The 26,305-nt window shown below is 29.5% G+C and overlaps 5 protein-coding genes and 1 long non-coding RNA gene across 7 annotated transcripts; 4 read left to right on the top strand and 2 right to left on the bottom strand.

The window, feature by feature from the left end:
• Nucleotides 1–2,895: 2,895 nt before the first annotated feature.
• On the bottom strand, nt 2,896–3,998 carry LOC143174463 (uncharacterized). The gene is made up of 2 exons (XR_012998419.1): nt 3,642–3,998; nt 2,896–3,238 (listed from the first exon to the last, which is right to left on the bottom strand). It is a non-coding gene; the product is annotated as an uncharacterized LOC143174463 (long non-coding RNA).
• Nucleotides 3,999–4,222: 224 nt separating this feature from the next.
• LOC116425303 (inositol monophosphatase 2-like) lies at nt 4,223–7,126 on the top strand. The gene is made up of 4 exons (XM_076366952.1): nt 4,223–4,935; nt 5,750–5,858; nt 6,645–6,796; nt 6,892–7,126. Exons 1-4 carry the CDS (start codon nt 4,869–4,871, stop codon nt 7,017–7,019), a joined length of 456 nt encoding a protein of 151 aa, XP_076223067.1. The 5' UTR covers nt 4,223–4,868; the 3' UTR covers nt 7,020–7,126.
• A 6,141-nt stretch (nt 7,127–13,267) lies between these two features.
• Nucleotides 13,268–17,133, top strand: LOC116425302 (uncharacterized). Its single transcript, XM_031972819.2, has 6 exons — nt 13,268–13,484; nt 14,940–15,073; nt 15,926–16,182; nt 16,560–16,665; nt 16,741–16,901; nt 16,968–17,133. Exons 1-6 carry the CDS (start codon nt 13,419–13,421, stop codon nt 17,084–17,086), a joined length of 843 nt encoding a protein of 280 aa, XP_031828679.1. The 5' UTR covers nt 13,268–13,418; the 3' UTR covers nt 17,087–17,133.
• Nucleotides 17,134–17,884: 751 nt separating this feature from the next.
• On the top strand, nt 17,885–20,228 carry LOC116425301 (uncharacterized). The gene is made up of 7 exons (XM_031972818.2): nt 17,885–18,047; nt 18,149–18,302; nt 19,061–19,194; nt 19,302–19,564; nt 19,639–19,744; nt 19,820–19,971; nt 20,062–20,228. The coding sequence occupies exons 2-7, from the start codon at nt 18,234–18,236 to the stop codon at nt 20,181–20,183; spliced, it is 846 nt and encodes a 281-aa protein (XP_031828678.1). The 5' UTR covers nt 17,885–18,047; nt 18,149–18,233; the 3' UTR covers nt 20,184–20,228.
• Nucleotides 20,162–22,612, bottom strand: LOC143174462 (uncharacterized). Its single transcript, XM_076366953.1, has 3 exons — nt 22,093–22,612; nt 20,369–20,717; nt 20,162–20,299 (listed from the first exon to the last, which is right to left on the bottom strand). The coding sequence occupies exons 2-3, from the start codon at nt 20,642–20,644 to the stop codon at nt 20,273–20,275; spliced, it is 303 nt and encodes a 100-aa protein (XP_076223068.1). The 5' UTR covers nt 20,645–20,717; nt 22,093–22,612; the 3' UTR covers nt 20,162–20,272.
• Nucleotides 22,613–24,102: 1,490 nt separating this feature from the next.
• On the top strand, nt 24,103–26,183 carry ND-ASHI (NADH:ubiquinone oxidoreductase subunit ASHI). 2 transcript variants are annotated; one of them, XM_031972680.2, is made up of 4 exons: nt 24,103–24,272; nt 25,499–25,722; nt 25,801–25,890; nt 26,031–26,183. In XM_031972680.2, the coding sequence occupies exons 1-4, from the start codon at nt 24,131–24,133 to the stop codon at nt 26,085–26,087; spliced, it is 513 nt and encodes a 170-aa protein (XP_031828540.1). In that variant the 5' UTR covers nt 24,103–24,130; the 3' UTR covers nt 26,088–26,183. The 2 variants fall into 2 exon arrangements, with proteins under 2 accessions (XP_031828540.1, XP_031828539.1); XM_031972679.2 differs by having other exon boundaries at nt 25,801–25,956.
• Nucleotides 26,184–26,305: the final 122 nt, after the last annotated feature.

Genomic DNA, 26,305 nt, shown 5'->3' with positions numbered 1-26,305 from the left:
AATATGTGTATAATTTTTTATTTTACAATTAAAAAATTAACTATTCCTATGGAAGAACTGACATATTCCTATGGAAGAATTCTTTGGAAACATACGTATTAAGGAATTAGTTTTGTTTTCTAGTAATTAATATACTGTTAATATTTGAAACTGTTAACTATTATAATTTAGTTATTTATATACAAGAATTGATACATGAAATTTGCAACACAATAAGAATATTTTAATTAGTAAACGATTGTAATACGCGTGAAGATGCCTATAAAACATTTAACCGATTTTCTATTGTACTTTTATTTCATTCGGAAATCAGAAATTAATTTATAAATAATGTTTCTTACTAAGTATTAACTTATGTAAATAGAATAAATTTAGAATTTGTGGCTTTGAATCTGATAATATAATGATAAATCGAAATACATACAATTAAATAAAATATAAATAGTAGGTAGGACTATATTATTCATTATTCCTCAATTTGAAATATGGATTTCAATTAGACAATAAAAGTTCGTCAAAATAATAAAACCGTGCTAACACTAATCCTGAAATATTAAATGCACAAACGTGGTAAGAATGATTCATCGTTTCCGAATGATAGAACAGTGAATGCAATCAACAGAAACTTCGTTCTGGCGATTTCAATGCATGACAATGCACTATCGACGGATTCGAAACGTTCGTTTATACTCTAAATCCTTTCTAAAATAACATTTCATTAAAAATACAAATTCACGTTGCAAAGACAATCTTATATTTTCCTTTTCCAACCCGATCTTAAACATAATACGCGTTATACTAAATAATAAAGCATTTCATGTCCTTCACCAATGAACTAAAGGCAATTAAACTGCTTTAGAAATCCTATTACTATGTGTTGTACAGATATTACTCATTAAACTTTCACCGTGCACAATAAAAATGAATTCAAATTCAATGTGATATGGTTTCCCGTATCTTATTATCGTATTAATTCCAGTAATAGTTATATGGCGGACCAAATTCAGAAATACAGACATTCGATTCAGTCAGAAACAACAATGAAATAGACACATTTCAATAACTCGCTCTTACTTATCACAAGCAGCATAAACTTATCAGTCGGGATTATATGAGATAATAAAAGTCTTAACAGTTGGAAATTTTATCTGTACGCTTTCTTGCCTCGTTCCTTATTACCTCTATCTTCAGATATTCAAATGCGGCTTCGAGGGCGAGAAAATCGTGCACGCCAAAACCAGCGAATGGGACTTGGTAACGAATTATGACAAGAAAATCGAGGAGGCGTTGATCGAACAATTAAAAAAAAGATTTCCCGATCATGAGTAAGTGACAACCATTCGTTCATTAATTGCCTTCGGCTCTTCAGGGGTATAATACGGATCCCATAGAATTTTGTAAAAGTTTTTATGTAAAATTTATTCCTTTAAGATACACGAAAATGAAATTTTGTATTACTTAATGACTGTTCAATATAGTGTCGGTCCTTCAAATTACCTGAAATGTTTTGCACGCCTCTTTTTTTAACCAGTTAACCAGTTAACTGCTTTCGATGAGTATACACGTCATCTTAAAATCAAAATGTTACTAATTCTTTTAACAATAAATTATTTATTTTTTCAAATAAATATGTAATTCTTCTTTGTTTCGCTTTGTTTCCTTTAAAATATATTATAAGCGTATACGGTCTGTGTTCGACAAGTATATACTTCATTATTTGATTTCGTTGCGAGTATTATCAGAGGTTTCTGAAATTAAATTCCACAGTTAACAGGTTAACATATACTCTAAGTGCAGTCGACCTGCGTTTAACGAAAACACACTTAATTTTTTGATTTTATAACGCGTAAAACGAGAGATTTTTCGAAGTAAATTCCACAGTTACCAGGTTAATAAAGACTCCAATATGGGTGCGATTCGCAGATTCATGGGAGAGGAGAGTAGCGCCGAAGCAGGGGGCAAAGGCGAATTAACAGACAAGCCAACCTGGGTCATAGATCCTATCGACGGAACGCTAAATTACGTGAATTCGTTTCCGTATACCTGCATCTCCGTAGGTTTAGTGATTTGCAAAGAAATCGTGGCTGGGATTGTTTATAATCCACTAAACTCGGAGCTGTACACCGCGGTCAAGGGAGAGGGGGCGTTTTTGAATGGGAAACCAATCAAAACTTCTGACGTCACTGGTAATCTACCACTTATATATAATTTAACATTGCACTCGAAATGTTATTCAATTCAGGCTTGATCGTACGAATTGGCCAGGCATCACGATGCTCGGGTAACTTCTTCCTATATTACATAGCAGATACACATACTGTGTTTCAGCAACCAATAAATGAATCTTTGTGCATTTTAAACTTATTTTTCTTGGTGGCAATTGGCTTTTGAAAAATTTCATTCTGAGGAAAATCAAATTTTCAGCATATGAAACCTATTGTGCGTTAGAACAAACAATGGTTATGTAAGAGTTTCATGTAGAAAATGATTCTATACACGAGTTTCTTTAATTAGTATAATAACTGTGAGTATTATTCACGATATCTCGTGCCTCGTAAAACTATATTACTTTGTCGATGTATGTGTATTGTAGCTTACCTTGGTGGTTTTCATACGAAAAGGATTTACTCGGGATATAATTACTATCTTATCTTAGAAATATAATTCTCAGAATAAACTGAGAAAATAAATCAAAATAATTAGTGCTTAGTGGATGTATCACTCAATGTGAAGATTCTTGAAATATTTCACTCACCGAAATTTCCATAATGCCACTATGTTCATCGATAAAATTCTGTAATATTCCTATATCAATGAATTTATTATTTTAGGATTCATTAAAAATGATATATTCACATTAATATAATACAATAAAATACAAAACAGAATGCAGCATTTCTATAAAGTCACATTTTTTTAGATAAATAAACTCAAAGTTAACAACTTCTTTCTTATTTTTATATTAATAGTTTATTTAGTTATCATTTCTCCGAATAACTTGAAATATTTGGTTTGGCACTAATAAAGGTAATATTTGAAGCGTTTCTTGATCGATGGAAGTCCATGCATTAGAAACTACCTTTGATCATTTATTTACAGAATTGTATTGCTTACAATTTGCATAAACTTTTCTCGCGACTGTTCCCTACAAATTTTCAATAGAGTTGAGGTCAGAAAATCAAACCGGCCACTTTTATACTTTTATATCTTTTTTCAATTTCCATCTTTCCTTCTGTTTCTGTTTCAAATAAAAAAACCGTATCGTCTAATTTGATTACTTTTATATATAAGTAATATCCAAAGTGTCCACACGTTTAGTATTAACCTTTCGCACTCGATTTATTTTCAATGTTGTTGGATATAAACTTATATTTATTTCTAGGGAAATGAATTATAGTAATTTACAGCTGTAAAATTCAACATTTTTTATTTTACTTAATAAATTTATTATTATAATAAAATTTAATTTGTATTATCTTTTAAAGTGCAGTACTTTTTAAAACAATTTCCAACGTTCTATAACAAATTTGTCATCTCTGGCATGACATACGAGCGCAAAGGGTTAAAACTTGTAGAACACGTCTCATATATACAGGTAAATTGAGATCACTGCGAAGTTGCGATGCATTTTTTATTCCTACCATTCGAAATCTTTTGAACTGCGAACCCAGACTCGTTGTTAGAGTTCCATTGCCTCTTCTATAACGATATATAGCATAACGTTCGTCTAGATTGACGTAATTGTTCGTGACACTGTCAGGATACCATATCTTAGTCGCTATTCTGGGATTCGAATAACTCATGTCCCTGTAGGTATCAATCCATGCTTTTTCCGCGCTTGGTAAAAATTGATTACGCACCATAATGATAAAAACAAATTAAACGCAGTTCCTTTAAAATTACAAATGAATTTTAACACAGACACTTAGATTTGGCTTTATTCGATTGCGGTTTATAAATAGCAGTTATCGGCGCGAAACGTACGTAGAAACTAAATGGATATTTTGAAATTTTGTACTTGTTTTCTGTCCAGGACAGCGGAAAGTCATAACAGACATCAAATGTAAACATAACGGTATCGCCAAACTATTCTACTTATATCTAATATCAACAAAATGTAAAGATAGGTGGGGAAAAGTAACATAGTGCGTAATACTTTTAAAATATCAACGAAAACTAAGGTGGCTTTATGCAAAATTTCAGGAAGTATCTATATATCATATTCTCCAAAAGTCTGTATGAACTCCAATTTTTTGGAGAAATATACGTATAACTTCTATGGTTAACAACAATTCATTTCTAAACATGAAACCGTCGATTTTTGTTTCAAAATTACATGTTTCAAAAACCAAAAATTAGTAAATCAGGTGCCTTTGAAAGGAGAAAAACAGGTTTCAGATGCATACCCATGCAGCGTATAAAGATCTACAAAAATCATCACATGAGTTGGGTCATATAATCAAATGATCATTTTCTTAAACAGTAATAATTATTTATGTGTGATTCTTATAAAAGAATTTATGGCAATAAAAATTTAATTTATTTAGCCTTTAGAATGATTATAGCATCATTCTCAGTCCAGTCAATGAATGTACTGATGAAATAAAATGTGGATTAGTTTTTAATGTGATTATTAGATTCAATATTTGTCTACAAAGAAATAATTATATAGATAAAGTATCGGAAATTTAGGAAATTATTGTCAAATTTAGTGGCTCATCTACCATGGCAGTAATTAATGAATTATCGACATTTATATAAATATACAAAGTGTTCAAAATGAAAATACATTAAATTTATAATTCTCTATGTAACGTATAATTCCCATCAGACAATATAAACACTGTTAATGAACACAGGTTATAAGAATGCTTGATAATACGAATTCTATGCAAAACACGGAATATAAAGGAAAGAATGGATGTCGAAAATATGGTAAGTACATTGGTCCAAGTTTCACTTTTGTGTATCTATTCATCAACAATGAACAGCAAAATAGAGTTACGAGACCAAAGAGAAAGTGATTTGCAGTAGGAGATGAGGCAAAACTATTTGAAAATGTAAATATTGTATTTAAATGTGGAACAAAAACACGCAGAATATTACTTAAACCTATGAAATAAAACTTTTTAATCCTATGCTCCATGAATTGACTCTAGAACTAAAGTCTATGATATTATATTTAATAATCTGGATAATCTATAAATTGCTTAAACACCTTTGAATAGACCAGAACAATATTTATTCTACTAAAAATGTTAATAAATTACAAGTTAACTAAACATTTCGTTTTATTTCATTAACACTATTAATGTATTATCTTTGACACTTTACCATCTGTTACAATTGCATATCATCATTCACACTGAAGTATTACACTGAAAGTTATCTACTCCTAAATCGTTGCTTTTGATTAATAAAATATAATAAAGGTTCCATAATTGAAAGTAACTGTGTTATAATTTAAAAGTTCAAAAATTGTTATAATGTGAAATAATTTGTTGTTAGATTGAATATTGTTCTACCTTTCTATTACTATTCTACAGTTCTATTTCTTGTTTGCGGTATTACTGGCTAAAGCTATCAATGACAATAATTTCCACTTTTAATTTAGAAATTAAACACCAGAAATATTTAAAGAACCAAACCTTTCAATACACATGTATGTACATGATATATCATTAAATTATAAAATGATTGAAATGTTTCGTGACTGTTTAAATGTGTTTATGTTGTTTATTATTTGCAGAGCTGAAAAAGGCTTTAATTGAACTCGAACTGTTCTCAATGAGGAGTTTATGGAAGAACCGGGATATTAAACTTGGTAGATTCGAAGCCATACTTGAGAGTACTCGAGGGTAATATCAAACTAAATCACTTATTCTCCTTTATAATAATTTCATCTTTGTAAGTAGATAGCGAAGTTAAAAATCCTTAAATATTCCCCTATCCTTTTTTTGAATTGAAACAAAAAATTAAATTAAACATTATGATTATCGGTATGTATTAATATGAAACATAAATAATTCAGGAATATATTTAACAAATTAAGACCTTTAAAGAATCTACTAAATTATTTTTTTAATTCAATCTAATCACTTTCAAAGCTATCACAATTAAAAAACCAAATTAATCAATTTTTATTACTATACTGAAGATAGTTTACAATAGTTTATAAAGAGTTACGGGTGATAATTAAATATTAAAAGAATATTTTTAAAAAAACCGTTTCTTTGTCAAATATACAAAATTTCAAAATTAAACATTCATGTCTCACTGTTTTCAACCCTATTTCTTTCTCAATTCTCATTGACAAATAATTAACATTAGAACTACCGAGCATTTAATATGATTCATATGTAATCCCTATAAAAATTATAGCAGATTATTTTCAATTTCTTCACACATTCATTATAGTATCCAAGTGAAATTATTTATTTTGAGAATCGTTTCGAATATTCAATGCTTTGAACATATCAATAATTGCGAAACGACAAAATCAAAGGCAGTCATTTTGACTGGTACAGTAGTTCCAATGTTTAATAAAAACGCCAAGATAATTTAGATGGAACAGCTAGTAGTTATATATTTAAAACATATGAGAACGAAAAAATCAAAGACCTGTAAATTTGTTCTATATTCAGAATTAGGTATATGGGATCAGCTGCTCTGGCGTTGGCATACGTAGCGAAAGGTGCATTGGATTGCTTTCAAATGGACGTTCTTCAACCTTGGGACGTTGCGGCAGGTGTGTTGATAATTCGCGAAGCTGGTGGCACGGTAATCAACACAAAAGGTATGTACATACATTAAATGGTAGAGAATCGGAAATTCTTTCTGTACTTCGAAAACGTTGTATTCGTCATCTGAAAATTTATTTAATCTGTCCAGGTGGTGAATTCGATTTAATGAAACCAAACGTGATTGCGACTGCGAATGAAAAACTGGCGACAGAACTGAAGCAGCTCATCGCGGATACCGATTTAAAAACACTACGGAAGAGATTAACAAGATCTTGATATTTATGCTTGATGATTCTATGTTCCGATACTTGGAACGGGATTCTTGTACAATCGCAGACTTCGTCCTGTACTTATAGAATGAATAAAAATATTGTTATATTTTCCATATTATCATTTATCACCAATATAATGAATTACAATAGAAGTAAAAAGTTCCCTAATTTTACTAATTAAAAATGTATGGCTTCGATTATCATTTACCAAAATATTTTTTCTTATTTCATGATTTCACTGTGTGTAAAACACATATTGTTGGATGTTGATATTATCATATATAAATGTATGTAATGTTGATATTATCATATATAATTAATTATTATTAAGACATTAATAATAAATGAAAAGCAATAACGATGATTGTTATTTGATATTTAAAATAATGGTTAAACAAATATTGCACATATAACGCTCAAAAAGTATTGTCAATATAAGTGGAAATATTGAACCACCATTAGCACATCATTTCAGTAATTATGACAAAGTTTAGGAATATTTATGTAACTTTTAGAAAATCACATGAAATACTAGAAGTCAATTACAAATTATTTTTACAAATTCCTAATAATTATTGATCAAATAAATCTCACAATATATGAGCAAAGAGTTATCAATTAAGATGATTCATCAACATGGGCATTAAATAAAAATTATTTTTAATTACTTATATGTAGGTATCGTGTATTAGTCATAATTACTATAAATAGTTCATCAATATGGGTATTCAAAATAATATCTAAACAGTGTACAGTACTTCATAAACTTGATGTGTGATATTTCCGTAGGCATTGACTTTTTAAAGAGATCTGACTGGATTAAACTACATGCATTTATACATCAATTACGAGCACCAATTTGTCGAAGAATGCTAATATATGCATGGCGTGCCTCCAAATTAGCATTTTTGCGGAATATATTCTGCAATATAGATCAAGTTGCTTTTCAAAATGAAGTAAAAAATATAATAAATACACAGTGACAGTGGAATAAACAAGCATTTATGAAGACAATTGTGGTGTTTGACTTTTCGCATTTTTACTTGTGAAACTACAGTGCAAGTGTAAAACAAAAGAAATATTTCACGTAAACTGAAATCGAACCGTGGATCTCCACTGTATCAGTTATATTGATTTCATAAAAAACAACAAAAAAATGTCATTAACTTACTTACGAATATATTCATAGCGTATCTCGTTAATATGTACCTAACTTTAACTACCTACGTTGAATATTTTATACAAAAATTTTTTTCCAGATTATTATTGTAAATAAATGTTAAAAGCTATGTTAAAATCCATTGAATTTTATACATTGCTGGTTCTTAGAAGTTTCTATAAGCTATAAATGCATGAATATTCATAATATATTTATTAACAACCGATTGTCAATATGAATACTTTTAATTATAAACTAAAACAACGAATAAGAAATACTTGGGTACTTGAAAACTTACAAAATTAACTGTTACAATGATATTATAATTATTCCTAACAACCAATAACTTTTTGTAACATCTGATTTTCTCATGATTCACCGGGAATTTTTTCTCTGACACAATGATAAATAAACAAATGATATAGGCAACGCTAAGTGTAAACCAGTTAAGGAATTTACAGAGGAGTCACTACTAGAAATTGGAATTTTCGTAACGGGAAACTTGATAACAGTAATTATTTTGCACACGTCATATGCATGATCAATGCGCTGGAATTAGATTCTGAGAAATCTCAAGCGACGTCTTGGAATATCGATTGAATAATTAATAATTCGAGAGACCGGAACTATGTTAATCAGATTCTTGATGAAAAAAAAAGACGATTGCAAATGAAGTCGAGCCTCCATGCAACGCATACGTAATATTCTTCAGTGTTCAAACAATATACAGTATAATCTGTTTAGGAAAATACTTTATTACAGCGCTCTGGAGCGCATTAAAATTCTTATTATTTTTGGAAATAATTTTGTGTAAGTATTTTAAGTTACCTTGTAAGTTATTTCAAGTTAGTTATGTTATAATTTCCTTTTTCCAATACATTATTAACAACAAAATAGTTCTAGCGAGCAGAATTGTGAATGTAATAATAGAACAAGAGATTAAACAAAAATTGATATATAAATTCGTGCTACCAAAAAGAGAAAAAAACTAATTTATTTCACTTGGAAAGATTTGTACTTAGAAAATATATATATATTTCAATAAATAGTAAATAACGTTTACTACATAAATATATATGATATACAATGCTTATGAAGTAATTCACATACATAATTTACTCAGAAGATACACTGAACCAGAGTCGAAGGTTGATCAAGGAAATATGTTACCTCGTAGATACCTTAAATTGCAGTTGCAAAATGTTACGGCTGACTGAACAACATAGAGGACAAAAAGCTGGCAAAAAAGTTTAATCTAACACCTAGGAGATTTACGTCATTTTCTATATTAAAAATTAACAAAATCGAAGAGATTTCACAGAACTTTGAATTATTAATAAAATAATAAATATAGGAAAAATATAAGTTATAATTATTAAACTGGGAATTTTCCCAGTTATTTTTCCCATTTATCACACGTCTTTTTCTTGAGTAGTAACTGTACCGCGATATTGACAAGCTGAACTAACTGATTCTTACTGACAAATTAACGGGCAAAATGATCAATGGGTCTCAAGGATACGGTAAGAGGCAACACCTGCAGTTTCTCAGAATGCAATCTCGTGCAACGCAAATATCGTAAATCCTATTACAGACTTAACACTCGGATATTATTGGTGAGTGTGATTTTGTGATTGACTGCTTTATTAACACTAGAACCACTGTACCAGTTAAAATGACTGATTTCGATTTTCTTTCTTTCGCAATTATTGATGTCTTTAAAGCATTGAATGTTCGAAATGATTTTGAAAATAAATAATTTCTCTTGAATACTGTAACGAATGTCTGAAGAAACTGAAAATACTCTACTGTTATAATTTCTATAAGGATTACATATGAGTCATATTAAATGCTCGGCAGTTCGAGTGTTAATATATCAATCAATAAATCTTCTGAAAAAAGTAGTCCAAGTAGTCCAATAGTTAAAGACAATATTGGATATACCAACATTTTTTAAAGTTTAGAAAGAGCGTTAAACATTCTTATTGTAATTTATATATCATTCATGCTTCATATAAAATGTAATATTATAAAATAATATTACAAACAGTGTTTAAAATAATGTAACCTAATATAATAATCAGAAACAGGAATTTTCAATTTTTTTAAGTTACGCTAATCCAATAAGGTCATTGACAAGGACATTGAATTATGTAACTGAACTATGTATGTATAATATATAGTTGTATAATGTATTGATGTAATTAAATTAAATGTAATAATATTTCATAATATGAATCAAGCATTTGAATTATTACAAATGTTTAACGTTTTATATCTTAAATCATGCCATTCATATTTTACTCTTATTTCGATTTTAGGTAGTTTAGTCAAACTCAAGTAACACATACGTTACATATAAATATTCTTAACAAGTATTTGGAGATAAATAAATATAGTGATGTTTTAAACTAAATTAAGCTACAAAAAAAATGGAAAGAAAATTAATATTTTAATCAAATTGGTATTTTAAAGAACTTTTAAGATATAACGATAAAAAAATACATATAATATTTTATGTTATATCAGCTGAATAAAGAAAATAATATTATTTTAATGAAAATCATATTCTAGTTGTATACAGAGATTGCTAGAGTATATTTTTAAAAACGATTTAAATTGTATCAAGTACAAAAAAGATCCCCCAAACGAACCGCGGAATCTAAAATTCTGCAACCAGTTGATAAACTAGATCTTAAACATGTCTACATTCGTAGTATCTCTCAAGTTTCATAACTCAGAAAAATAAAGATTTTAAGGATGTTTAATGATATAGATATTATTATGAACGTAATAGAACTTCTACACAATATAGAAAATCAAAGTCCCAAAATTTTACTAAATGCGGCTGAATTTCATTTCCTATAATTTGTGTTTAATCATTGAATAACTTAATCAGACGTTGAAAGTATACGATCAATTAGCTACTAATAAAAATATTTGTATTCATCTGTAGTTGCAGTATTGGCAAACGGAAATTGAACCTAGCAAAAGGAAATAATGGATTTTACTCATTGATACACCTAATTGAACGTTGTAATTGAAATAAGCGTATGCTACAGCTGATCACCGCTGTGAAAGTATGATCGTAATGTTTCACCTTGGCACAGTCTTTTGCTACGTACCCTAGGATATCGGTTTTTACTGTAGCAAAATCTCGTGGTAATTTTCAAGCTGCGTTGATAATGATCTTGACTCTTTCGTAACCTTATTACGAGTGACTGATATCTAAGTGTAGTTTACTCACGTAGGAGTGAAAAATTCCATAATAAATATGTTAATAAAGAGTCCATTCTAGAAGGCGGAACCGTCGCGAAGATTAGGTTTAAAAATGGATATTTCCATAAATATGACATTCGTAGCTATGTATACTTTTTCATTACAAAATCAATCTGTATCTGCTTCATTGATAATTAAATTCCCGGGAGAATAAACATAAAGAAATTTTAAAAACAGGCTTGGACTGATTCTTTTAGAAGTACTAATTAGACCAACTTAAACTGGTAAACTGCGCACCATTTAGATTAATAACACCTTAATCCAGAAATTAAAATTTCTATTAATCAGTTAACTGCGTTTGACGAGTATACACGTCATCCTAAAGCTTCAAATGATACGAATTCTTTCAACGATGAATACTTTATATTTTTCAAGTAAATATGTAATTCTTCTTTGTTTTGCTTTGGTTTTTCATTAACATATATTCTAGGTGCGTTCATTCTACGTTTAACAAATACACACTTCAGTTTTTGATTTTACTGCGCACAAAACGAGAGATGTTTGGAACTAAATTCTACATTTAAAAGGTCAAGATATAATTTTTCGAGTACCTATCAGTACACTACAAACAACTAATTTATTCAATACAAAAATCAACGTGCAGTATAATTTAAAACAGGAAGTCTTGTTACATTTTATCGATGCAACTGCATCAAAATTCTATTGCTTTCTCTGTATTGTATCTCTATTGCTTTTAACTGTATTATTAACCATACCAACTCTGAATGAAGAAATAATCCATACCAACTCTGTGACTCATACAGATATGCAACTCAAAAGTTGCACACCAGTATTATAAAAGGTTAACATTCTCAATGAAATTGATTCTAATCATTGTTGCAGATCGTGTACAAGAAATGGGACAAGTTATAATCTCTTCATAGAATATTTTACTGCTTATAACATTAATAAAATATTATTACTGCTTATTTTATATCTTAGGCATACTTTAAAACCATAATGTCATAGATCGTTGAATTCGCATCGATATTAGTGCCAACACGGTATTATAAAAAATAAGTATTACCGCGAAAAAATATGTCTATGACCTTGGAATGACTTCCAAAACAAATTTTGCGTTGCTAAGATGCACGTCTTGGAACAATAAAAATTCTTCTTAATTATGATCCTCTTAATCAGTTAGCTACGTTCGACGAGTATACACATCACCTTAAAATCAAAATGATACTACTCCTGTCAACGATAAATTATTTATTTTTTTTCAGATAAACATATAATTCCTCTTCGTTTCGCTTTAGCTTTTCGTTGGAATATATTATAGGAGCAATTGGTCTGCGTTTGACGAGTATACACTTCATTATTTGATTTCATTACGAATATTGTCAGAAATTTCTGAAACTAAACGCCACAGTTAATAAATTGACTTCCATACCAACAGAAATAAATCGAACGCCAATCATAAATACGGCACTGCATTCAAATTACGAGAAAATAAATCCTGCAGACTATTTTTTTATTACGTCTAGCTTCGAAACGATGTTATCAAGCCCGCATCCGATTGGTCCCGGCACTCATTAGCTAAGGATCGGTTGAGAAACAAACCGACCGTTTTATCTCGTATACGTCTCGTATAATTTATAAATTACACCTGCCCGAAGTTGGAGATTGTCACGGTATTCTATCGGGACGTATATTTGCCGAATTAATCGTATCAAATCATGAAAGCCACCTATCATTCTCGTTATCTCGTTTTAAAAGGTACTAGTGTAAAGAAAGAAAAATGTCGTTAGTTGGGGAACATACCGAAAGAGACGAACCAAAAAATATGAAGGAACGATTGTCGAGGGAGCACGCGAACCGATGTATCAAGCAATCCTTGAGTCATTACCACAATATATTCTGAGCGGTTTCGAATGAAAAGTACAGGATACTGGTCTGGCAAACGCAGTACCCATTGACGCGTTTTCCTGACGAGAATCTCAGGTTCGTCGTTTACCAGGAAACATGGCGCGCTACGTGGAGGATGTGTATTATGAATTCGCTATTAAACTGACTTACGACGCTGCTCAAGTGAGTACTGTTACTTGTTTTTGTATTTCGTTAGGGTCTCCGTGAGCTAGCGTGTCGTTTTAATTGTTTTGTTTTCTATTATCTTCTCTTTATGTAGCAGAGTGAGATCGATTGCTGAAACACAGCGGAAATATTATAGATCATGTGACTAGAATTGTTTTTCGTTTGACTGCTCGAATGGCCGACGCTATGATACATGCAGGATTTTGTATTCCGTTTTTCTTTTCCTATTCGTTCGTTTATGAATGATTTATAAGAAATCGTAATATTGGAATATTTGATTCGTGCACTTTTACGTTTATGTTGGTGGCATTATTGGAAAATTGTGTCATTGTGGAGAGTTTCATGATGGATAGAAAGGTTTTTGTTTATATTACTTTGTCTACTTAGAAAACAGGTGAAATATTAAACTGATATTTTATTTGATTGATATTTTCATTATTATCTGATATGTTTGATACATGAATGTTTTGAAACATCGTTTTGCAATGATGTAAACATTCTTGTAATTCTACATACAATTTTCGTTGAAAGTTATAGACGTAAATTAAGGAAGCATGTTTCAATTTCAGTTAAAATTATTTTGTAAATCAACATTACAACAACACTAAAATTTGGAATGCCAATTCACAGAAACATGAAATCTTAAATTTTCTGTATTTCGAAATATACCAGCATTTTAAAACTTTCCCTGCTAACATCGGTTTCAATAGCAGTCTTCATAGTGACAATATTTTATAAAATACAACATGATAGATATTATTTAAGAAAAAAGTGTCAGCAATTGCTTACATGTTACACATACCATGTATTACAAGTTTAAATAAAAACCCATGTAAAATTAATTTTCTTTTCTATACGTAAAATACGAAATAGTGTTCGTTATAAATACTGACAATGATATATGACACTGGAAGTGAACGTATTAAAAAACAATGAACGAAGTAACAACTAACACATAGTTTATTACTGAATCAATTTAATTAATACCGTGTATTTCGATCAAATAAAGATTGCGTGCTTAAAAATACGTTGCTTCCAATTTCAATTGAAAAAAAAAAACGAAATTGCCTAAGGCAGTACCTGATACTTTCGAATATTTATCTGGGGAAACCTGGAATAAAGACAAAGGTGACGCTTGCGTCACTTTGATTCATAGTATTTTCCCGTGGCGTCAATGAATTCCATTTTTCCTATTGCCAACTTTTCATTGAGAGCAGTGTGGTTTTTTATTGTCGCGATCTCAATTGCTAATTAAATACTTTATCGGTCGAAAGAAATTACTATGGAACACAAACCGGATCCTGAAGCTATTTTCTATTTCGGAGCAAGCAAACATAAAAAGGATGTAAGACTATTGACTGAAAGTTGACAAATCCTTATACTTAAATGCATATTTTCTAAAAAAACATTTAAATATGAGAAAGTATGTAACTAGATAATTTACTGTCCAAGATTCTCAAGGCAGCCATCAACGGTTTAAAGAAAGTTGACGAAAAGCTGGGTAACTGGGACCTGGTCACAGAATACGATCGCAAAATCGAGGACGTCATCATCGGCAATCTAAAAAGGAAGTTTCCTAATCACAGGTACATTTTATGGGTCCTTATGTAACAAACAGAATCACTTTACAAAAATAACTCTATGTTAACTAGAAATAAAGTCTCTTTAAGTGCAAGATGCAGACACCCCAGAAAACTAACATAGATCAATCGTTTTTGAGAACAGATATTTTCAAATCTATGTAAAAGATAATATATTTCTTTAAATGAAACATAGAATTTTATTCCATAACATTTGCACGCGATTTTTGTCCACTGTTTAAAGTAAAATTTCGAATTGAGTTCTACGAGCAAAGGTTGATACAAGAAACAATATCTAAATGTTGTTGATCACTTTTACATCTGACTTCTTAAGGAAAACTACACAGTTCAATCTACCTAAATTGGCACTTTCAGATGCAAATCGTGTTTTATAATAAAATAAACTTAACGGATGGTTATTACATTACTTTCACCAGACTGACTATATGTATGTTTCGTAAACGGTAGATGGAAAACTAAAATATAATTTATTAAAGCCTATAACTGAACACCGCAGGAGTGTACTATTTTATAAAAATATATGATAAGACTATGTTGTCAATACTTAGCTATATATTTTGAAATGACGTAGAACTAAGTGACTGGCATTCTTCTAAAAAATGCAAAATTACGTAGAGTTACGTTACCAGCATTCTTCTAAAAAAAAAATTGAAATTGACGTAGGAATACATTACTGGTATTTAGATAAAAAAATTAAAAATGACGTAGGACTACGTTACCAGTATTCAGCAAAAGAATTTAAAATGACGTAGAACTACATTACCGGTTTCGAATGTATTGACAAATACTAATCAGCTACACGAGAAAACAAGAAAATTTTCGGAATATTTGTGCCAGATTCATAGGCGAAGAATCAACCGGGAAAGATTTACCAGAGCTAACAGACGATCCAACATGGATCATCGATCCGATCGACGGCACTACTAACTTCATTCACGGTTTTCCACACACTTGCGTGGTGATTGGCCTGGCGATTAAGAAAGAAATGGTAATCGGTATCGTTTATAATCCTGTTCTCGAGCAGCTGTTCACCGCGAGAAAAGGACGAGGCGCGTTTTTGAATGGAAAACTCATCAAAGTCTCGGAAGTTCAAGGTAAACAAGAGCTAATAAACATCATCGATTCTAATTATGTTTTTATCAATTGTAATTATCATCGAAACGAAGCAGATATATGAGTTACAGAATCTAGTTATCAATATTTAATTTTTCTTCTTATTAGGCTCTTATTATTATCCCCTAATTTTTCGAATTTACCGAAAACCATATAGATACATTTTATAGACGTAACATACGAAAAGATACAACAAAAAATTTCGATTCTTACAGTCATCCGGGTTTCTCTCTTTAACAAGAATTATATAAACCTTAATTTTTATTAATCCATCTTTATTAATCTACCGATACTATCAGATTAATCACACGAAATACTTATAATGGTAGACGTGATGAAATAGAAATTATCATTATAGACCTATCGAAGGCTTTGGTTTGCATGGAAGCTGGTTTCATGAAAGTAGAGCAACTGAAAGAGAAAACCATCGAGAGGCTACAAGCTATTGTTGGCGAAGCTCAAGGGTAAGATTTTTAGAATGATACTGTGTGCTCCTTTGAATCAGATTATCGAGATTATTGTTTTCTTTATTTCTGAAGGATTCGAACCCTCGGAGTGGCGGCATTGACTTTATGTTACGTTGCCTTGGGAATTGTGGAAGCCTATTACATAGAGGGACCAGGAATTTCCACGTGGGATATCGCAGCAGCGTCATTAATTATCACCGAAGCTGGAGGAGTAGTTCTTGACCGTGTAACAGGTGACTCAATCATTCTGCGCGTACTTTCGATTCATCTGGATGCAATCAAAGTCATTTTCGTTACAGGTCAAAGAATAGACATTATGAAACCGCGCGCAGTTGGCGCGTGCAACGAAAAAATCGCGTCGGAGATTGTCAGAATTATTCACGAAGCTGACCGAAGAGTAGAAAATAAGAAGAAGTAATTAGTTTTCTGTATAATAGTAAGAATAAAATAAATGTTCAATTGCTACACGAGATTCTTATTCCATATCCTAGTTCATTCTCAATAATTTACTGGAGCTGCGAGGTTTACAAAGAAGAGTCAATACAGTAACGATCACAACTATATCAATATGACGATTCTGCGTAACAGATTACTCATCCCATAATTTATGTTGTAAGACATTAAAAATATATGTTAATACTTAGCACGTTATACTTATTTTTTAAAATCGATCTTTCGATTATCAGACAAAATAATGAAGAAATCATTTTGTTTTCTTTATGTATACTATACCTAGTACAGAAAGTATAATAAAAAGCTATAGTTTCGCAATATCTTTTTGTACGTAATACTCTGTGACCTAAAATGGTACCGATATGTTTGTCGTGCAGGACTGATTATCCAACTGTATTTGTATCTAGTGAACAAAACATAAAAATTCTTTCCTTTTAGTTGAGGAAGTTGAAGATTAAGTCATAATGTAAATATTTTTTGAAAAAATTCCATTTTCTGAAACCTTATTTAAGATAAGTTGACAAAATAAATTATAGTATCACAACCCGTAAAACTAATAAAGAAATATCAGAAAACATCTTAAATTCATCGGCAGTACACAATGTAAATATTTCTCCAAAATCGCTAGTCAATTTGATTTTTTTCTGATAAAAGGATGTTTGATAAAATTTCTTTCCATTTTATCTTGCCACCTGATAAAATCAACTGTAGAAGAGGGGAAGATATTCTGGGAAAACCTTATTGACGAAGTTGTACGCAACAATTGAGGAAACTATCTCCACGAAATACGAGTACGACGAAGAAAAAAGGAATTATAATCTAAATAGACCGAGAAAAATAATTGAAGAATTGTGTTTATTTATAACAAGAATCGCGTTGTACGACGCGATTGAGGATGTTAAAAGTGATCGTTCACGTTTCAACAGGTATGCACGTATAACACATAGTTGTTTGCTAAATCAGATATTGCGGATTTTCGCCCCACCTATTTCTCGTTTACCCCGCTCTTTTCTTTCTTCCATTCTAGTCACTATATAGGCCAGCAAGTGCATCCTTAGTATCAGTTTAACTGTAGAAACCTCAAATAGACGTGAGCGCTTGTGAGAAGAAACATGACAGAATCGCACGACATTGAAGGATACTACAATGTTGCTGAAGAACTGGTTTTAAAAGCAGGAAAAGTACGAGTGCATGTTATACACAGGGTGATCAAAAAAACGAGACAAAGAACTTTCTAATTATAAATAATAAATAATATCATTTCTATACGGATGTGATAGTTTTCAAGTGCAAATGGAATAAATACTTGTAATATATATATTTATGTAATAATTCAATAGAGGGAAAACATCAAATTATTTTAAAGATATATACTGAACATAGTAATTTATGATCTGGTAATTTGTGTTACATTTAAGTTAAATTACAAGAATTTGTTTTATTGAATAGATTGAAGAATTTGTTGTATTGAGGTAATAGAATACTTTTATTAAACTCTGTAAAGATTATTATTTTATTGTGAGTTAGACGTTTATGTAGTTCGTAAATCTATAAAATTCATAATTTAATTATTTTTCTTGCAATATTTTGCAATTTTTTACACAGGAATAGTGCAAATATAATACACATTTCATATCGGAAACAATATCCTCAACTCCATTTAATTTAAATGGTGTAATCTTTACAATCTTTATAAATATTACATATCACTTGTATTAAATAAATGCTCTGTAGTTCTAGTGTTAAGAAAGAAGAAATAAAGAAACTAGTTATACAAATATAATAATCATAATATAGTACTCAGCGATTAATGTAAAATACAAAACATACTCTGTTGATCATCACTGCAAATGATTTCAAAGTTATGTTCTGTTATTAGATTCTTTTGAAAGACTAATTTGTGTCATTGGACTGACAAATGTTAATCACTGAATTTCAGATAATAGAAAATGCCATTAATTTAAAGAAAAATGTAAAAAGTAAGGGAATTGACTGGGACCTTGTAACAGAGTATGATAAAAAAATAGAAAATGATTTACAGAAACAGTTGTCAAAAATATATCCAGAACACAAGTAAGTGTATTTCAGAAAACTGAAAGGAAATTAAGAAATTTCATGACCGAATAATTCATATTAGAAATCTTCTAATTATTTCATCCATTGAACATATTGATTTACAGATTTATTGGTGAGGAATCAGTAGCAGAAGAAAAGTGTTTACCAAAACTAACAAACGATCCAACATGGATCATAGATCCAATAGATGGCACAACAAATTTTGTGCATAGATTTCCTCATACATGTATCTCTTTAGCACTGTTGATAAATAAAAAAGCAGAAATTGGTATAGTATACAATCCATTGATGAAACAATTGTTTTCTGCAAAGAGACAGAAAGGAGCCTTTTTAAATAGACATCCTATAAAAACATCAGAGATAACAGGTATGTTTGTACAGAACAATTTATGTACAACCTACAATTAAATACTCTTATTAAAAATTAGTTCTTACTCCTAGATATATCTCAAACGCTGGTCGCAATGGAACCATGGATTGCTAAAGATTCAAATTATTTAGTTACTGTATATAGTAGAATGCATGCGTTAATTCAAGGAACTCATGGGTAATTTCCTTCTTCAATTTTACAAATACTTTCTTTTTTCTTGACATGATAATTGGAACTATGATTTATTCTTAGAATAAGGTCATTAGGGACTGCAGCTCTTACATTATGTTATGTTGCAATGGGTGCTATAGAAGCATATCATGTTGAAAGTATAGATGCTTGGGATGTTGCTGCTGGAAAACTGATAATAGAAGAAGCAGGTGGAATAGTAATAGATACAGCCGGTATAAATCTATATTAGATTACAAATAAGTCTTTACTGCACACCTATGCAGTTATAACTTTATAACTACAAAATGATTATATTATTTTAGGTACAGAATTGGATTTAATGACACCTAGAGTCATTGCAGCTTGTAATCATCAAATTGCTGATCAGTTGGTTCATCTCTTTAAAATTGCTGATTCAAAAGCAATTGACAGAAACTTAAGATGAAATATTTTATATTATGAAATTTAATAACATATCTCATATAATGAATGCTATGTTCGCTTATATTTAATATACACTGTAGAAAGTAAATTTTATACTTCAATAAAAACATTTTGGACCTATTTCAATAACGTATATTTAAGTATACCATTTCAGAAATTAATAAAGTTTATTCTTCTTTTTCTTACCTGTGTACCCATATTTGGTTGCATTTGTTGTGGATGTGATGGGTAGTTTTGCTGCTGTGGTGGTTGCTGTTGAGGTGGTTGAGACATCGGTGGACCACCAGGTGGAATTGGAGGTCCAGTTTGATATGCTTGTGTTGGACTATGTGGATGATGTTGTGGAGGACCCATTGGACTACCTTGTGGATTGGATGGCGATGGTGCCTGTTGAGGGGGTCCCATAGGGCTTGGGGCTTGTGGTGGAGGCATTGGAGATGATTGTGGCGATGGACTAGCCATCCTACTTTTTTTGTACACTTTATATAGTTCAAGATCACTTCGTGAAGATCAAATTTAAGATCAAGAAAACTTCCTGAAAAATAAAGAAATTATGAATTAATAATATTTATGTATTGACAGGCCAGTATTTTATCATAAAGTATTCATAGCCTGTAAACAAATTTGATTTTAGGTTTTTGGAATATTTAAATATTGAATATGTACAATTACATTAATTTAAAAAAAATGACAATTAAAACCAAATGTATCCCTTTATTAAAATTACCATTATTATTGTAATTAAAGGAAAAAAAACAAAAGTGGTATTTAAAGTAACAGAATAAAAATAAAACTGTTCTAGATAAAAAATACTTGTGAGAAGACAAAATTATTTCTTATTTCATTAATATTCTTCTTAAACATTAATAATTCTTCTGCATAGTTTAACTATGAAGAAATTTTTAACTTTGAAGTGCTACATTTAGTCTCTCACATCCTTGACAAATTATAAATTAATGCTAAAATGAAAATAGAAACATAAACTATCTATAATTTCAATGATTGAACATTATATCGTAACTGAAAGAAACATGGAGATTAAACATTGTAAAATATGCACAAAAGAAGATGTAGATAAATTAAAATTTTTAGTGATCTGACAGATTGACTATAGTACGTAAGAGTTAATATAGATATAATATCATTCCTTTTCTTAATGTGCTGAAATAATTTTACCTATGATTACATTCATAATTTTGTTTCATAATCGTAATAATGTTTTAACATAAAATATAATTGAAAGAATAATTCGTAGGATTACAAAATTGAAACAGAATCAATTTTTTGGCTTAAAAACATATTATCAGCTCTAATAATCTTAATGGTTCTACGTTGATGCATATGAATACTTCCATAATGTCTCTAACATTAAATTTATTTATATACTAATTATTCAATATATTTTTCATGTATTATACTTATGTATACATAATCAAACAACATTTTATAATCATTTATAGTTTATATGTACATAAAAAAATATACATATATTTTTTACTTGTACATAAAAGAAACAAAATATTTTAACCAAGTAATACTACAGAAAATTTATATTACCATTTCGACTAACCTCAATTATTAATGACATATTTTAAGCAATAACTGTTTCCATATTACAAAAATATTAAAAATAACATTAATGTTAAGAAACTTGCAGTGTTGATAGGAATATTACGAACTCTGTACACACTCGGAACTTCACCAAATAAATTAATTAAAACGTATAGATAGAATATATGTTTCCATGTTAATTTTATAAAGAAACGTACATTGTCAAACAATGTTAATCAAAATCAGTTTATTTTAATCAGAAATTTGACAACTCACGCTGATCTACCTAAATAGCAGAATTTTATGGTGTTAAAACGTTTCTATTATTTTTGGAAAAAACTTGATGTGTATATATGTACCTTTTAAAATTCACTCAGTACTAAGAAGAATTTCTTTTTCGCCATACGTCCGCCAGTGTTGAATGAATTTATCCGAAGTTTTGCTTAATTCAACAACACAACCGAACACACGCTACCGGCCATTTTCCTTCTGCCCCTACTGGTAATGCATTAACACGTCGGGAAACATGGCCGTCAGTTCCAAGCTATACCATAGACTTAAGAGACAGACATTGCATGTTATGGGAATTTTTGTCTAGGGCTCTGGAAGTCCTCAGAACCCCTCCATCATTTCGGTATCGCGCTCGACGTTACCGATAATACATGATTTTAGACTTGTTGTCAGCCTCGATAAATTTCGTATAACTCTAACTCTTCAGATTCGATAACAATGTAATTTTTAAATACGGCAACACTGTAAAAATTGATCTCTCAAGTAGATAGATAGGTACACATTTTTCATATTGTAGTCTTATCACAGACGGGGTATAAGATAGACATTGCAAGCTTATAGGACTCAGTGTCACATGTGCTGAATTATCGACTGTGTAAAAAATCAGAGATTTTGCTCTGCCCTCTACGCCTAGAGAACGGTGAATAGGAAAACTACATGAAGCAAAATGATCGAAGGTGACTAAGTAGTGCATAAATATGTCTGAAATACCGATACGATAAAAAATGCTTCGATGCACTAGCGAACTCTATCGGAATCGAACGATCAACTACTGAACTATACAAGACTGCAATAGGGAAAATGGTCACAATGTTGCCGGTTCTAAAACTACATTGTCGATTTGAAGAGTTAAATTTGTATGAAATTTATCGAGGCTTGCAACGAAAGCGTTCGAGTGATTTACTTCCTGAACCGGCATGCTTCTTGAGATTGTCAAAATTCAAATACTAAATTATAACGAAAATCAAAGATTTATTAATTATTCCATTAAATAATTACACATACATATATTTGCTCACTCATTTATAAATAAACATTACTTGATTTTACATTAGTATAATACATAGATATTCGATGCAAAAGATGAGAATCCGCAAATATGAAACTATCTTTGTTTACTTAGTTCGTTTTATGTAATTACATTTTTCCATCACATTGTATGTTGTCTATCCTATACCTCGTCCGTGATTTTGTGTAGTGCAGTACTTTTCCATTTGATTCGGGTATAATCAGGATTTCAAAACAATAGACAAAAAAAATACATTGTATGCACAGTCTGTACGTATCCTAAGTTTATGGCTCTCTTTATGGGCTTCCCCTTGTAAGTTCAATTTGTAGCTTGAAAGTGAGTTTATAAGGAGTGATAATATATTGTTTAAGTTTTATACTACATTTTTCAAGTATAAATTAAATCAAAATTGATTTCATTTGAAGCTACAGTCTATTGTAAACGAGAAAAATAAATTCAATTTTTTCGTATTATCTTTACGTAAAAAATTAACACTAGATTTTTGTATACTTCACTATATACGAAAATATATCAGTTTGAAAATGTATTAAATAATTTATTATTATAATAATTATCTAATAATGCGGCAAGAAACTAAAAAAATTGTAGTCAAGAAAGTAATTGAAGATTTAGCAGTTGTTATTTTACACATTGTAAACTAAACTACAAAAAATTCATTTATGTGTTAAATGTTTGTTCATTAATATTACGTCATTATTTAGAGAGAATCTTAATATTAAACTATAAAAATTGTATGCAATTATTAATAGTTTTTAAAGCATAATATATTTGTACAAAAAATTGTACTAAACGATTTAATACTAAATGAACAAATATTGTATGCACTCATATCGTATATATCCACATGTAATTAATTAGTTGAATGGTGCATTTTATAAATTTTATAATCCAGAGTATTATTTTCTTAATAAATATTAGAATAGATTGTAAAATCATCAGTGGGATTTAACACATAAATAATAAAATTTAATTGCACTTTCAATATAAAGTTTTAGATGCACTATATAGTAAATAAATATATAGTACTTACGTATGATGTATGAAACTGTATGCAGAAGGAATACAGTTTGTGAAAGATGGCTGCTTCGGTGAAATTTGGACAACTCCCGACTAAGTTATTAAAGAGAAATTCTATTATTATTCATATTAATCGATGTTCCAGTATGTTTTCGAAATCGACATTAGAATTAGTAGAAACCTGTTATGATGAGTTAAAACGTATGTATGTAGTTCATTCCTGTAAAAAAGAATCGAATATTATTTCCTTGGATAGGTTACATTTTTATATGTTATGTAACGATTATTTAAATAATGTGTAACATGTTTGAAATGATTTTGATATAGAAAAATTAATTTTCTTGGAATAATTAACCGCCAATTATTAAAGACATATAAATTTACGCAACAATTATAAGAAGTCTCACAAACTCTTAATATTTACTACATTACTGTGTACATATAGGTGTCAAATAAAAGACAAATCCAATTGTTACTACTTGGATTAATAATAAAGGGACCCAAACTTGATTCAACAATAACAAATGTATCAAAAATTATTTTTTATGATTATTTACTGTCATCGTTTATGTATTTTTTAAATTATAAGTTTAGTTTTTAAAGTTGGTTTACGTTTTTTATTTTAATCGCCTTGTCAATTCTTTTCATAAGCAGTGTGAAAAAGAAACCACTAATAAAAATTCAATGGTATTTAAAAATGAAAACTAAAAAAATAAGACCAAGTTATAGGTAGAAATTAAATTTTGTTTTTATAGCAAACAGATATAAAAGAAAATTAGCAATTGATTTACACTTTATACAAACATACTTATTAAAAAATACAACTGTACTAAATAACTATAAAAACTATGAAAATAAATATAAAATATACAAAAAACTAAAGTTTAAGGATATTTTATTTTCTGCAATAACAAACATTTATAGATGGAACTTGGAAGCAATAAAAAAAGTAACGCACTTTCTATAAGTAGTAATTCAAATCATTGGTAAAATATAAATAAAGTTTACTACTAATTGAAAACATATGAATGTCTAATAATTTTGGAAAATAGGAGTGAATGAATATTTGAAGAACTCTCACAAATGTGTTGTAGTAATTAAGGAATAAAACTAATTTTCCTTTTATAAATTAAATGATGTTACATAATAGTAATTTGTTTATAAAAATACTATGCTCATTTTAATTTTTCATATTAAATTAAATGTCAAATGTTTATAAATTAAATATAAGTCATAAGCAATCTGAGTTTGTTCAAAATTAACATTAAAATATGGCACGTCAAAGTTTTTGACTTAAACCTTATGATATTTATATGCATTTGTTAAATATATGTTTCAATACGTAACTTGTAGTTTAACTAAAGTTGACTAACTAAAAAGAACTACTTATTAGAAATATTTAATTGATTATGTGTTGCTCTTTTCAGCTATTGGAATGAGAAAATGGTTGCCAGGTCTTTACCCAAAGACAGAAGAAGAAAGGATAAAAGCTGCAGAGAAATATGGTCTGCATCCAAATGAGTATAAACCAGAACCTAACGATCACTTAACTATAGGAGATTATCCACAATTACCACTGATATCGGTTGAAGGTAAAGATCCCTATTATCCTTGGGATATGCCTGATATAAGGAAGAATTATCATGAGCCTGTAGGTTTATAATATTTTTAATTATATAATTTGATTTATATATTACATGATGGTAATTAATATTTTATAATGTTATAGATACATAAACAATTCGACTTGCTAACAGAAGATCGCTTTGCGTACGGCGTGCCCACTGCACAAAATTATTATAAATCTGCAGTTCTTTGTGTAATTATATTTGGTAGTTATTTATTGTTTTTTTCAGTAATCCCACCAAATACTAAACCAAATTTGGTAAGAATTATTAAGAAATTATAATACTCGTAAATGTAATATATAATAAGTGAAGTATTAATGCATTGTTTTAGGCAGTGAAGCAGTATCCGTATGATGGAAAAAAACATTATACCTTTGAACCAGCATAATAGAGCTGCAACTACAACATATATAGTAAAAATTTGTCTAATGAGGAATATAAATATTATAATGAATAAATAAATAAACGAATAATTCCACAGTTATTTTTGTTTTTTATTTAATAATTATACCAGTTACTTAAGGTATCAAATGATAAAGACAATTTCACGAGCAGGTTTTTAATTTTAAAATATATATTAAAAAATATGTTAAAGATTGTATGTTA

Source organism: Nomia melanderi, chromosome 4 (genome assembly GCF_051020985.1).
Source record: "Nomia melanderi isolate GNS246 chromosome 4, iyNomMela1, whole genome shotgun sequence".
Classification (NCBI taxonomy): domain Eukaryota; kingdom Metazoa; phylum Arthropoda; class Insecta; order Hymenoptera; family Halictidae; genus Nomia; species Nomia melanderi.
The sequence above is the reverse complement of the archived record's forward strand: the minus strand, read 5'-3'. Positions and strand labels throughout refer to the sequence as shown.

Bases quoted from the DNA above. Each gene is read 5' to 3' on its own strand.
- ND-ASHI (XM_031972679.2), top strand. From the start codon at position 24,131: ATGGCTGCTTCGGTGAAATTTGGACAACTCCCGACTAAGTTATTAAAG. The intron at 25,723-25,800 runs GTAGGTTTATAA...ATAATGTTATAG, and splicing joins GGAAGAATTATCATGAGCCT to ATACATAAACAATTCGACTT. The intron at 25,957-26,030 runs GTAAGAATTATT...GCATTGTTTTAG, and splicing joins CAAATACTAAACCAAATTTG to GCAGTGAAGCAGTATCCGTA.
- LOC143174462 (XM_076366953.1), bottom strand. From the start codon at position 20,644: ATGGCTAGTCCATCGCCACAATCATCTCCAATGCCTCCACCACAAGCC. The intron at 20,300-20,368 runs GTAAGAAAAAGA...TTATTGAAATAG, and splicing joins AACCAAATATGGGTACACAG to GTCCAAAATGTTTTTATTGA.
- LOC116425303 (XM_076366952.1), top strand. From the start codon at position 4,869: ATGCTTGATAATACGAATTCTATGCAAAACACGGAATATAAAGGAAAG. The intron at 5,859-6,644 runs GTAATATCAAAC...TTCTATATTCAG, and splicing joins ATACTTGAGAGTACTCGAGG to AATTAGGTATATGGGATCAG. The intron at 6,797-6,891 runs GTATGTACATAC...TAATCTGTCCAG, and splicing joins CACGGTAATCAACACAAAAG to GTGGTGAATTCGATTTAATG.
- LOC116425302 (XM_031972819.2), top strand. From the start codon at position 13,419: ATGGCGCGCTACGTGGAGGATGTGTATTATGAATTCGCTATTAAACTG. The intron at 13,485-14,939 runs GTGAGTACTGTT...TTACTGTCCAAG, and splicing joins TGACTTACGACGCTGCTCAA to ATTCTCAAGGCAGCCATCAA. The intron at 16,666-16,740 runs GTAAGATTTTTA...TTATTTCTGAAG, and splicing joins ATTGTTGGCGAAGCTCAAGG to GATTCGAACCCTCGGAGTGG.
- LOC116425301 (XM_031972818.2), top strand. From the start codon at position 18,234: ATGACAGAATCGCACGACATTGAAGGATACTACAATGTTGCTGAAGAA. The intron at 19,565-19,638 runs GTATGTTTGTAC...TCTTACTCCTAG, and splicing joins AAAAACATCAGAGATAACAG to ATATATCTCAAACGCTGGTC. The intron at 19,972-20,061 runs GTATAAATCTAT...ATATTATTTTAG, and splicing joins AATAGTAATAGATACAGCCG to GTACAGAATTGGATTTAATG.